The sequence below is a fragment of the Equus przewalskii genome, chromosome 29 (assembly GCF_037783145.1).
Source record: "Equus przewalskii isolate Varuska chromosome 29, EquPr2, whole genome shotgun sequence".
NCBI lineage: Eukaryota > Metazoa > Chordata > Mammalia > Perissodactyla > Equidae > Equus > Equus przewalskii.
Genome location: NC_091859.1, coordinates 9,116,072 through 9,129,333, shown reverse-complemented (window position 1 = coordinate 9,129,333; position 13,262 = coordinate 9,116,072). Strand labels below are relative to the sequence as shown.

Genomic DNA, 13,262 nt, shown 5'->3' with positions numbered 1-13,262 from the left:
TTTTGCTTATTTGTACATTAATTTTCAGAAAAAAATACTAAATGGGTTGTAAGATAGCTGTAAGGACACGAATGAATAAAATGAACTTCTTTGTTCAAGTTGTTTACCATCTAGTGGGTAAAACAAGGCTTGTTATAATACCGTGTCATAAATGTTATCTTGTAGCCTGATATCTTTGTAGGTTATGTGAACAATTGTCAGTTGGATTATGATTGTTTCATAAATACTTGACTGTGATGATAAATTATAAATATAAATCTAGACGATTTTGGCTTAGAAAACTCTATTTGGTCATATCCTGCCCAATATTTAATTAGCGACTGAAATGAAAATGGTACAAAAATCAGGTATGTTGATCACATAAAGTTAGGATAAAGGGTTAATAGTTGGGGCTCTTAAATGAAACTCAGAGATATTTTGAGTCTTAATACAGTTGTTGACACTGTTGGATTAAATTTAGTGGAGATAAATATGACAAAGTTTTTAAAAAACTATTAAAATGCTGGATGGGGAATCCATGATTTAAAAGCAATTCAAACGAAAAAGATGTGATTTATAGTGGCCACAAAAATCTCAGGTTTGGTTAATGGCTTGACAGAGCGTATTTAGATTTTATTTATTGGCAGGCACAATAGAAGTCCTACCATATGATGAGGTGACAATAAGAAACTGTATTAACTTATGGACATTACAATGTTATTAATAAAGCAGTAAAAGTCTAGTGGAAAGGTTGAAGAAATTAAAGACATTTAGCTTGAATAAGGGGAGACTTGAGATAAATTTGCTTATGTTTTAATATTATTATGTGATGAGAGAATAAGATTTCCTCTGTTGAACATGTTCTTTTCTAGTTGAAATAGGTGTAGATACTAGGGTGAGTGGTTTAAGTTCAATAGAGAAAGTGGCTTTGTATCACTCTCAATTGCCCTATAGAATACACATTGTGAGGTAGTAAGTTCCCTGTCACTGAACATTTAGGACTTCAAATTTTGTGTGGTTGCATTAAACTTTTGAGTACAAGCATTTTTGGTGACACACTTGTGCTTGTCCTATTCTTCCCTAGATCGAATTTTAATTGCTGTATTATTATAATGCAAATACTATTATAATGATCAAGTTTTTTAAAAAATAAAAATCATTCAATTGATAGAGTTCTTATTTGTTCTGGGACATGCACGAGCTTCATCTTTATGTTATGCTTAGCTCTGACTGCATACTGCATCCCATTGTCTTTACATCCTAGTTTTCCATCCGACAGTGTTGCAATAATATATATCCTCTTTATAGCACAATTTTAAATTACATGTAAAAACTTGACAGACATTAACAAAGAGCCATTGGTTTACCTCAAGCTGCCTAGTTCCTATGATGGTTATTATATCAGTATTATCTACATCCCACTAAATTAATTTGCTGGAGCTACCATAAAAAATACTACAACTAAGTGGCTTAAACAATAGATATTTATTTTCTCACTGTTCTGGAATGTGGAAATCCAAGATCAAGGAGTCAACAGGATTGATTTCTTCTCCTTGGCTTGAGGATGGCCACCTTCTTACTGTGTCATCACATGGTCTTTCCTGTGTGTATGCATTTCCCTGGTTTCTCTGAATCCAAATTTCCTTTTCTTGTAAGCACACCAGTCAAACTGGATTAAGGCCTAGACTAATGGCTTATTTTAACTTAATTATCTCTTTTAACATCCTATCCCCAAATATAGTCACATTCTGAAGTACTAAGGGTTAGGACTTCAACATACTAATTTTGGGAAACACAGTTCAGCCTATAACGTCCGCTTAATGCAGATTTTTTTACATTTTCCTCTGATTCTGAAATATTTGAACTCAACAGTTTCCTTATTAAAATGCAGGGCTTAGAAATGCATCCAACGCTGAGGTGTAAACTGGCCAGTGTTCATGTCTAAATTTGTGTATGTTTCTAAATACTTAAGAAATCACTGAGAACCAAAGCTCTTTGCTCTTGAGCCTAGAGATTCTTTTTTCCTATTATGCTCTTCCACATCCTTTATATCTAATATCACCAAGTCTTCTTTCTTCTCTCTGGTTTCTGGATATTTTTTCATGTTCACGGCAATTGTCCTTATTGTGACCCTTATTTTGGCAGCATTGACCCCCTTAAATGATTTCCTTATCCCCTAGGATTACCTATTTTCCCCCATCTCCTATTTTGCTGCCAGATTATTCTTCCTTAAATCAAAAATTTTTGTTGTCATTTCTTTCTCCTGTGAAAATTGTCCAATAATTCTCTGTCATCTGGATGTACACAATACAAACTTTCCTTAATGTAGCGCCATTCGCCATATGTAATCATATTCCTCCTTGTTTCTCAGCATGGATTTTCAACTCTGCACAGTGTGTCTCACTATCACCACACACTTAAAATTTCATGGGCAATCCTATGTTCATGGTCCTCCATTTTCTTTAATGACCTTTTCTCAGCCACACAATCTTTTAAGGATCAGTCAGTTTTCTTCTCGTCCACAATATTCCTTCCACACAGAAATTCAGTGCCTGCTGACTTGTTCCTTTCACATACTTCTGTATCACTTAGAGTTGGTGTTGATTCATTTTGGTATGTGGTTCTCTTTCTTATTACTTAACTTATTCACGTCTTTATATTATTTTTCTCATCAGTTTAAGAAGAGAGTATCCATTTCTTATAAACTCCTTTCTGTCTTCATAATAGTGACTCTTTAAATTCTTTTCAAATGAGTAAAATGTTCATTTGTCTGCAAGTAATGTTAAAATACCTATTGGAAGACAAAGACATTTGAATAAACAATGTGATCCGTGATTGTTTTCAAGACTATGGTTTTCCCATTTTGAACATAATTTTTTTTAATCTTTAGGAACATTGTGTGCTTAGAATAATTTTATTTCCCTCCAATACCGAAGCATGTGATTACAAATGTAATTTATTAACCTGTTGTCCTAGTAAGCAGTGCATAGTGTTGAATATGCTTAATCAAAGAATATTCTTCATCTGCTGAGTAAATTCAATGTTTTCTTTTTTTAAAAAAATAACAGAACAAGTTTACAGTATGGAATTATGTGCTTAAAACGGTTGAATTATGACAGAAAAGAACTAGAAAGAAGACGAGAAGCAAGCCAACATGAAATAAAAGGTAATATGGCTTTCTTTTATATCAAATGCCTTTTCTCTGAGGTTTTCAGCTTTCACTTTTATGAACCTAAAATGCTGTATGTGTCACAATGGTCACTAAGTAACATAAATATTCAACTAGATAGTGCCATCATTATTTCTTTTTCATTTTAATTAAATAAATAGTTGCCAGTTTTAGAGCTAGTTTCACTTAGGGTAACTTTGGTTGAAAGCAATATCCATGTTAATAACAGAGAGCTGTACATGTGTACAAACACAGAAAAGGATATCATCACATAATAAGGTAAATATCTCATTTGGGGCATATTCTTGATTCTTTAAAATTGAGATTTATACCTCTGGACCTATTAATTATACATTCGGTTTGCCCTAAAGATACCTCCATGTAGATATTTTTGTCAAACTTTTAATAGAACATACTCATTATGACAGAGAAACATGGTATATAATTTATTCTTAGTAGTTTATCTTTGGTTTATACCATTTGAATTTTATTTCAGTCCCCCCAAATTTTATTTTTGTAATATAGTTATAGAAATTAAGGATTTATATAGAAATTATATAGAGATTTTCCTCCTATAACTGAGACTAGCCCATTAATAATTTAGCTATGAATGATTTTAGAAGCATTACTAGTTGCTTCAACCATTTTATGTACAAAAATGTTGATTTGAATAAGAAAAGACACTCCCTACTACAGGTCTATTAAAAAAGCACTCTATTTAACAATTAACCCTCTAAATGTTGAGAAGTACCTTAACATACAAGGGAAAGAATGGTTTAAAAAGAACAATATGTTAGATCCTATACTTGTTAGAGACCACTTAATTTTTATTATTGTTGTTGAAGAAAAATTTAATTGTTGGGTATAAGATATAACTATTTACAGGTTTTCTTTTGGTAAAACTCATCAGTCCATTTATGTATATTTATATTTTTTAAAGGAAAAAAGACTCATTAAGGGAAATATAACCAAACATTTTTGAGGAAAATTTTGGATACAAGCAAAATAAACTACTTATCAGTTATATATACAGTTGCTGTTATCCAAGAGTTGATTTGTGGAAGGTTTTCTTCAGATTCAATGGGTGTTTGTACATTAATTGTTCAAAGTTAGGCATAAATTTCTTTGTCTTCATCTTCACTTCCTTTGGGGCTTACTTTAGATATGAAAATATCACATATTACATATTACCCTCTCCCCATCACATTAAAGTTTAGCACAGTTTTATTCTTTATTTGAGATAATCTTAGACTTCTATAATTTTTGTTTGTGATAAATGATGTCAGAAATTACTTTTATCTTCGGCTGTTCTTGGATAGGACGTTAGTTCTGGTAGAATGGGCTTGAATGCTTGTGAAGGTGATTGGTTAAAAATATTTTTCTATATATGGTTCATTGGAGAGTAGATGGACGCACAATGGATTTCTTGTAACACTTCATTTGACTTATTACATAGGAGCAAGAAAGTGTTTTTCCGTTATCAAAATTGAGTTGTTTGATTTCCCTTTATTCTAGGTCCCCAGGAAATTGCAAGTTTTTAAAAAGCATTGTTGTTCAGTTGAATTGAAGGTTAGGAACTAATTGGCCTAAGATAGAACCCAGACGGAAGTTTGTGCTTGACCTAACAAAAGATGTTTTAGTCCACAAATAGATTTCACCTGTGGGATACCACTTTCTAGTTTTCTTTCTGAAGTGTTTTTTCCAGTTAGCTTTTATGATGCTAGGTCTCACCGCATGGAACGCGTCATCTAGAGATAGATGTAAAGGAGAGGAAGTACCCATTTGGCCTGGCACCAAATATTATATTAGTATTTGGCAGCTGCTGGTTAGAGTGCAGCCCTGAGAAAAAACTGCCATGATTCACTGTGATTATACACAGACAACTGCTTGTGATAAGTAGCCGTGAGTGAGGTCATAAATAGCCCCTGTTTCCTATAACTTATCTGATGACATTTACAGGAATAACTCTTGACTATAACTAGGGGTGTTTGTTATTATCTGAATGTTAATTAACCTTGACCTTAATAAACAGTTTTCTGAAGTGAGAAAACCATGTGAATATCAAGAATGTACTAACATTTAATTTGTTGCTAGGAAACAGTCAACACTGATCTCTAGCCATTTATTGTTTAGGTCAAGAGGATTCCTACAAAGCTTTAAAGTCAGGGCATAAATTTTGCTTGGAAACAGAATTATAGAAAGGGATCTGATTTACAAAATGAAAACAAAGGTATGTTGCTGTTCTGAAGAAGAAAAGTTTGCATTAGTGCTTTCTTTACTTTTCCTATGAATAAGTGGATTATTTTTTATATTTGATAACTCTTAACTGTGGCAATGAAATTTTTGATGGACATATATTTTCAGAAATATGGTGTCTACATATATCTTAGACTATCAAAATATAAACCCAGCGTTAGGAAGGAATAAACACTTCCTAGTCACAAATCTAATGCAAAGAAAACTGGATAGTTTTGTTGTTTTTTGAGGAAACTATTATCCTATTAGTTTTTTAAACTGTTGCATTTAGTGAAAACAATTGGAGAACTGTTACTGTCAGCCACACATCCCTAACTTTTGAAGTGTGAGTGAGGTGTAGCCAGTAGTTGGAACTAATCAGTTGCTGTTAACAGTAGCTGATTAATATCACCAAGATATAATACTAAGCAACTTACATTCTATTTTCTGAGGTCTAACACCTCAATGGAACAAGCTGAGGAAAACATAAACTTTAGGACAAACCCTGGGACACCCAGTGAATATAAATAATGTAAAATTTCCATATATCCTAAAGGTCATTAAGGAAATCCTTTGCTTTGCTGAAGACATGGGGAAAGAAAGAGCCAACACACTGAGGGAGACAATAAACATCCTACTTCCTGAAGAAATTCATTCTGCTGTGGCTGCAGCAGGAAATAGTAATAAGACTGGGAAGTGGGCATTTTGAGTCTTTCCTCACATGTTCCCCATTAACTAAATCCAAAGAGAAACTTAGGGCCTTTCTTTTGAAATAAGATTATTCAAACCACAACAGGAATTAAGTAGAGAGATGTGAGGCAGATATAGCTTCCAGATTCATATACAAATGCTTTATCATCACTGTGGATTGGCAGAGACAAAGAGAGCACAAACTTATGTGAAGAACTTCTGCTTCGGACTACAATGGAGTACACTGAATCAGACCAATCTTCAACGGAGAACAAGTAGAAAGGCTAGATAAAGCAATAAACAGCTGTTGGAAGGCGGCGGAAAGCAACTAAGACGCCTAGGACTTGAGAGCCTGTGATCCTAGAAAAAAGAGAAATGTGTTGAGGCAAGCCTGTCATTCTCTGCTGCTTGCCCTGTCTCACAGAGTAGGGGAAGGAAATTGTAATTTAGAGGTCCCAAAGTTGCCAGGCCTTGAGGGACCAAGATCGTGGAGAAAAAAGGAAATAAATAAGCCTGACATTTTACACAACTTTCCTCTTGAGAGATTTTTCCATTATAAAGTCTGGGATTCAATAAAAAAAAAAAAATACATGAGATGTCAAATAATGGGGCAAAATGAGGAAAAAGCAGAAAAAAGAAACATGTCCACAGGTGACCTGAATCTTTTTCTTTTTATCAGACATGGACTTTAAAACAATTGTGATTAATGCGTTAAGAAAATAAATGACAAAATAGAAAATTTTAATACATAGCTAGAATCAATATGTTAAGAAATGATCAAACGGAAATTTGAAGGAGCAGAAAGTTTAAAACTGAAATTAGGAATTTGACAAGTGGTTTAACAAAAAAATATAAGTTTAGTGAAGTGAAAGATAAATCACTTGAAAATATCTGGCTTGAAACATGAAAAAGAACAAAAGGATGAATGATACAAAACAGATCATTACACATATTGGACACAGTGAAGAGTCTAGTATAGGTCTGTTGGAATCTTAGAACAAGAATGAATGAGAAAGAAGTGATATTTGAAAAGATAATGGGGGAGATTGAAGAAAAAAACAATTAGAAACAAGCTGCAGACTCAAGACTGCATGAATGCCAAGCAAGATTAAAAGAAAAGGGAGGAAACACACATCTAGAAACATTGTGGTGAGGCTGCTGAAAACCGTGACCAAAAGAAGGCAAAACAAAATAAAACAAACAAACAAAAGCTTTAGAATCTGCCAGAGGAAACTTCACATTACTTTCAAAGGAGCAAAATAAGATATCTGACTCCACAACAAATAATGCCAGAGGAAAACGAAATGACATCCTTAAAATGCTGATGGAAACTAACTTCTTACCAAAAGTCTATGATTGTGGGTCCATAAGATTAAAGGCAGAATTCATACATTTTCCGACAAACAAAATCTGAGGGAATACAGCACTAGGAAATCCAAAGGGAAAAGAAATATTAGAATGAGCTATTCAGGCAGGAATGATCATACAGAGAAATTTTAAAATGCAGACAGTGTAAGGACAACTGAAAGAATGTATGGGAAACTTAGCAGTGATGATAAAAACAATAATAACAATGTCCATTGGCTTTAAATTTTGCATAGAATTAAAATATGTAACAACTATAATGTAAAAGGAAGGAAGGGAGTTAATGGAATTAAACTGTTTGAAGCTCTTTGCATTATCCAGGAATGATAACAGCACTAATTTACAGTAGATTATAAATCAAAGATGTATATTATAAGCTCTAAGTGTGACTACTAAAAAAATGATATCAAATGGATAAATAAAAAGCTAATAGAGGGGCAGAATAAAATTATTTTTAAAGGATAATTAATTTTTAAAAAGGTAACAAAGGAGAGAAAAGGAACAAAAGACGTGAGACAAATAGAAACCAAATAGAAAGATGGTAGATTTAAACTCAAATATCTGAGTAATAATACTAAACGGGAGTGGATTAATCCCATTAAAGGACAGATGAGAAAATAAAACAGTTATATACTGTTTACAACCTTAGATACGAGGACATAGAAAAGTTGGAAGTAAAGGAGAGAAACACGTAAATACTAAGGGAAGCTGCTGTAGTTCTTCTGACATCAGATCACAGACGTTGAGGCCAGAAACATGACTAGGAATAAGCACTGATAACACTGATCCAGATAAACTCATAATAAAAAGAAAGGTATGGCAAACGTGTATGCATCTAATATATAGACGTAAATATGAAAAGCAAAAACTGACAGATCTAAAAGGAGAGGTAAATATTTTCACAGTCATAGTGGGAGATGCTAAGAATCTCAGAAATTGGTAAGACAGGTAGATAAAGTAAATTAATAAAGATATAGGAGATTTGAAGGATATGATTAAAAATCTGAATCTGACATTTATAGACTGCTTCGCTGAACATCTGCAGAATACATATTTCTTCCAAGGACACAGATTATTTACCACAACTGACTATATCCTAAGACATAATGGAAATTCCAAAACATACAGATTTATGCCTCAATATGTATATAGTCAAATTAAACTAAAAATCAGGAATAAAAAATTAGAAAATCTCTAAATATTTGTTGGTTAAACAATACACTTCTAAACAGCCCATGAATCAAAGAAGAAATCACAAAGAAGTTGGGAAATATTTTGACTGAATGATAATGAAAATGAGACATCAAAACTTGTGGGCTGCAGTAAAGCTATAATACGCTGACTGCATTTATAACAAAGAAGCTCCACATTATCTATGTACTCATCTCAAGAAGCTATAAAAAACGTAAATTAATTTCAAAGAAAATGGAAGGAAGGAAATAATAAAAGTAACAGTAGAAGTTATTATAATAGAAAATATGATAGTGCAAATGAAACAAAACCAAAGCTAGTTCTTCGAAAAGACTAATATAATTGACAGTCTCCTACCAAAGTTAAGGAGAAAAGAGAAAAGGTGCAAATAACCAATATAAGAAATAAAATGGCAATATAGCTACAAATCCTTTAGATATTAAAGTGATTAGAGGATTTTAGGAAAAACTTTATGGCAAAATAATTTGAAAAATTAGAAAGGGACAAATGCCTAGAAAAGACACAAATTACTTGAGGAAAAGTCTTAATAGTTCTATAACTATTACAAAAATTGAACCCACAATTTAAAGAATCTCATAAAGAAAATGTCTTGTGCAGAAAGCTTCATCATTGAATTCTTCCAAATATTTAAGGAAAAGAATAACACAAATCTTATACATATTCTTTCAGGGATTAGAAAGAGAGCAAAGACTTCCCCCTCATTTTATGAGACCAACATAACCTTGCTAGCAGTCACTAATAAGGACACCAACAAAGGATAATTTCAGACAAACAGAATCCAGAAATAAGTAAAAAGGATAATACGTCATGCCCAAGATGATTTAATTTCAGGAATTTTAGGGTTAACACTTGATAATTTCATCAATGTAACTGACCAAATTAACAGAATATAGGAGAAAAATCAAGATTTTCTCAGCAGATTAAGAAAGCCAAGTTATCAAAATTCAATACCTTGGCAAATTAGAAACAGAAAAGGAATTCCTTAAACTGATAATGAGTATCTACTAAAAATGTATAAAAATCTGACTTGTTAGTAAAATATTGAGTGCTTTACCACCACTTTTATTCAAGGTTAAGCTGGAAGGTTTTTTTGTTTTTTGTTTAAAAACAATTTTTTTTGAGGAAGATTAGCCCTGAGCTAACATTTGCCGCCAATCCTCCTCTTTTTGCTGAGGAAGACTGGCCCTGAGCTAACATCTGTGCCCATCCTCCTCTATCTTATATGTGGGATACCTGCCACAGCATGGCTTGATAAGCGGTGCCATAGCTCCACACCTGGGATCCAGGCCGGTGAACCCCAGGCCATCGCCAAAGCAGACCTCATGAACTTAACTGCTACTCCACCAGGCCAGCTGCTAAACTAGAAATTTTAATCAGTGCAATAAGAAGAGAAAAACAAATTTTAAAAAGAGATGTAAGGATTAGAAAGGATATATAGAAAATCCAAATAATCTAATGATATGCCATTAGAATTATATGTGAATTTAACAAGGTCTGTAGATAAAAATTCAATATGGCTAAAAAGAAATGAGCTATCAAACCATGAAAAGACATGGAGGGACCTTAAATCCATGTTACTAAGTGAACGAAGCCAATCTGAAAAGTCTGGGTACTATATGATTCCAACTATGTGGCATTCTGGAAAAGGGAAAACTATGGAAACAGTAAAAAGATCAATGTTTTCCTGCTGTTAGAGGGGAGGGAGGGATGCATAGATGTAGCACAAGGGATTTTTAGGGCAGTGAAACTACTCTGTATGATATTATAATGGTGGATACATGCCATTACCCATTTGTCAAAACCCATACAAGAGAGAGAGAGCCCTAATGTTAACTATGGACTTTCTGTCAAGGCAGGTTCATCAATTGCAACAAATGTACCATTCTGGTGTGGGATTTTTATAGTTGGGGAGGCTGTGCCTGTATAGGGGCACAGAGTATATTGAAACTCTGTACTTTCTGCTCAATTTTGCTATAAACTTAAAAATACTCAAAAAAATAAAGTCTATTTTGAAATTTCAATAGAAAAATCAACTATATTTCCAGTATGCAAGATATTAACAAGGAATATAGGAGGACAATCAAACATCAAATAAAATTAAAAATCTGTGAGATTCCTATACATAGAACTAAAACAAATTGTTGAGGGAAATTAAATAAAACCTTAAAATGGACCTACAGGTTTAATGCAATCTTAATCAAAATCCAAATTAGGTAGGGGAGGGGAGTTTTAAATTGACTATATCAGATTTTAAAATGTGTAGTGAAATTCAAAAACCAAGAATAGCCAAGAGAATACTGAATATAAAAATAAAGTAAAATGCAAGGACTTAGGCTACTATATATCAAGAATTATTATAAAGCTACAATAAATAAGACAGAATGATCTTGGAATAGATTAATAGAGCCATAGAATAGAATTGCAAGTCTAGAAACAGACTCATACTTATATGAACACTTGATTTATGACATACATGACACTGTAGTGATTTTTTTCAATGTACAGTGCTGAAACAATTGGCCACTGACTTTTTTTTAAAGGAATTTTGATCATACCTCCTGCTGTACAAACAGTAAATCAAAGTGAAATGTAGATTACATATGAAAAGTAAAAAATAAAATAGAATAAAATTAAGCTTCTAAAAATGAACATAGAGAAATATTGTCATATTCTCTTGACATAGGCAAATATTTCTTACACGTGACACAAAAAACCACTACCCCAAAGGAAGACTGATAAACTGAAATTCATTAAAATTAATGGCCACCAAAAGACAAAATTAAGAGAGCAAAGACAGTTTCAGAGTTGGAAAAGCTACTTCTAATACATATCTAACGAAGGACTTATATCTAACTCTTGCAAATGAATAAGAAAAGGATGGACACATTAAAAAAATGGACCTACGATAAATATAGGAACTTCATAAAAGAGGATTTCCAAAAGGCCAATAAATATATACAAAATTGCTTAACAGGTAGATATCAGGCAGTTATAGGTCAAAACTACAATGAGATACTACATGTATCGTTTGCAAGGGCTGCTGTAACAAAGTACCAAAAATGGGAAGCTTAAACAACAGAAATTTATCGTCTCAAAGTTCTGGAGGCTAGATTAAGTTATCAGTGGGGTTGGTTCCTCTTGGGCGCTGTGAAGAAAAATCAGTTCCATGCCTCTCCCCTACCTTCTGGTGGTTTGCTGACAATCTTGTTGTTGTTGGACTTGTAGAAGCATCATCCTGACCTTTGTCTTCATCTTCACGTGGTATTCTCCCTGTGTGCATATCTTATTTCCAAATTTCTCATTTTAAGAAGGAAACCAGTCGTATTGGATTAGGACCCATACCAATAACCTCATTTTACCTTGGTTACTTCCATAAAGACTGTATCTCCAAATAAGAAAACATTCTGAGATATTCCAAGATACTGGGGATTAGAACTTCAACATATGCATCTTGAGGGGAGGCAATTCAACCCATAAGAACACAGATTTACCATAATGTCTAAAAACAAGAAAAAAAACAAAACGTGAAAAAATGCAAAGTATTGGTAAAGATACCGATTTTCATACACTGTTACTAGGGTTTAAATTGTGAGAGTGGAATTTATTTAGCAGTAGATACTAATGTTAAATGTGTGTATGAAACATGACTCACCAATTCCATTCCTTGTTAATTACTCAACAACAATGTGTATATATGCAACAAAATACATATATAAGAATGTTCAAAGCAGCACTATCCTTAGTAATGCATAGTGGAATCCACCCAAAGGTCTGTCCACATAGAATGGATAAATGTTGACATAATCATACATTGGGATACTAAATAGCAATGGAAATAAACCAGCCTCTGCTATTTGCCATAGCATGGATGAATCCCATACTGAGTGAAAGGCACAGACACAAAAGTACATATTGTATGATTTCATTTATAAAAAAGCTAAAAAAAACAGGCAAAACTAATCTTTGGTAAGGATAGTGACTGAGAAAGGACATAAGGTGACCTGTGTGGGGCTAAGGTGTTACTTTATTGCTTTAATGTTATACACAAGAAAACCTAACTTGGTTATAAATGGATGCAGTAGGACAAATTAGTAATGCTTTTGAAAAACGTAAACAATACATAAACACTCTCCCCCCCGACAAACACACACAAAATACTACCCTGATTTTTGCAGATAACTTAAATGGGGGAAAATACAGCTGAAGTTGAAGAACATCCCTCAAAGTATTCTTTATGCTTTTTCTTGAAGAGGTATAAATTTCATACAGAAAGAAAAGAAAATTAACAGGAAAACTTTTACTGTAATAGGTAATTATGGGTTTCATTTCCCTTTCTACAGGATTAGAAAAAAAGGTGTTAATTTTTTTCTCATTTCCCTGTACATTTCTTAAAATTCTTTCTTTTCTATGGAATATTCTTGTCCTTCTAACAATCTTACTGATTTTTATGTAGCATTCTGTCAACTCATAATGGGAAGAAATGAAAGAAAATAATGATATAATATACTTTGATATGTTTTGGTCTAAAAAAAGTCATATATGATGTTTCTCTGTAAAGATTTTAGGTTTAGAAAATAAAATTCAAATTGCTTTGTACTCCAATAAAATATTA

At 32.9% G+C, this 13,262-nt stretch overlaps 1 protein-coding gene and 1 long non-coding RNA gene across 51 annotated transcripts in view; one reads left to right on the top strand and one right to left on the bottom strand.

The window, feature by feature from the left end:
* PPFIA2 (PTPRF interacting protein alpha 2) overlaps nt 1-13,262 on the top strand; it is a 454,616-nt gene that overhangs the window by 431,431 nt on the left and 9,923 nt on the right. For all 50 annotated transcript variants that reach the window (XM_070599410.1, XM_070599421.1, XM_070599415.1 and 47 more), the window contains one exon: nt 3,048-3,145. In XM_070599410.1, coding sequence (XP_070455511.1) covers nt 3,048-3,145 — 98 coding nt within the window. The remainder of the gene's footprint in view (nt 1-3,047; nt 3,146-13,262) is intronic.
* LOC139080212 (uncharacterized) lies at nt 1,446-12,149 on the bottom strand. Its single transcript, XR_011534522.1, has 2 exons — nt 12,010-12,149; nt 1,446-2,770 (listed from the first exon to the last, which is right to left on the bottom strand). It is a non-coding gene; the product is annotated as an uncharacterized lncRNA (long non-coding RNA).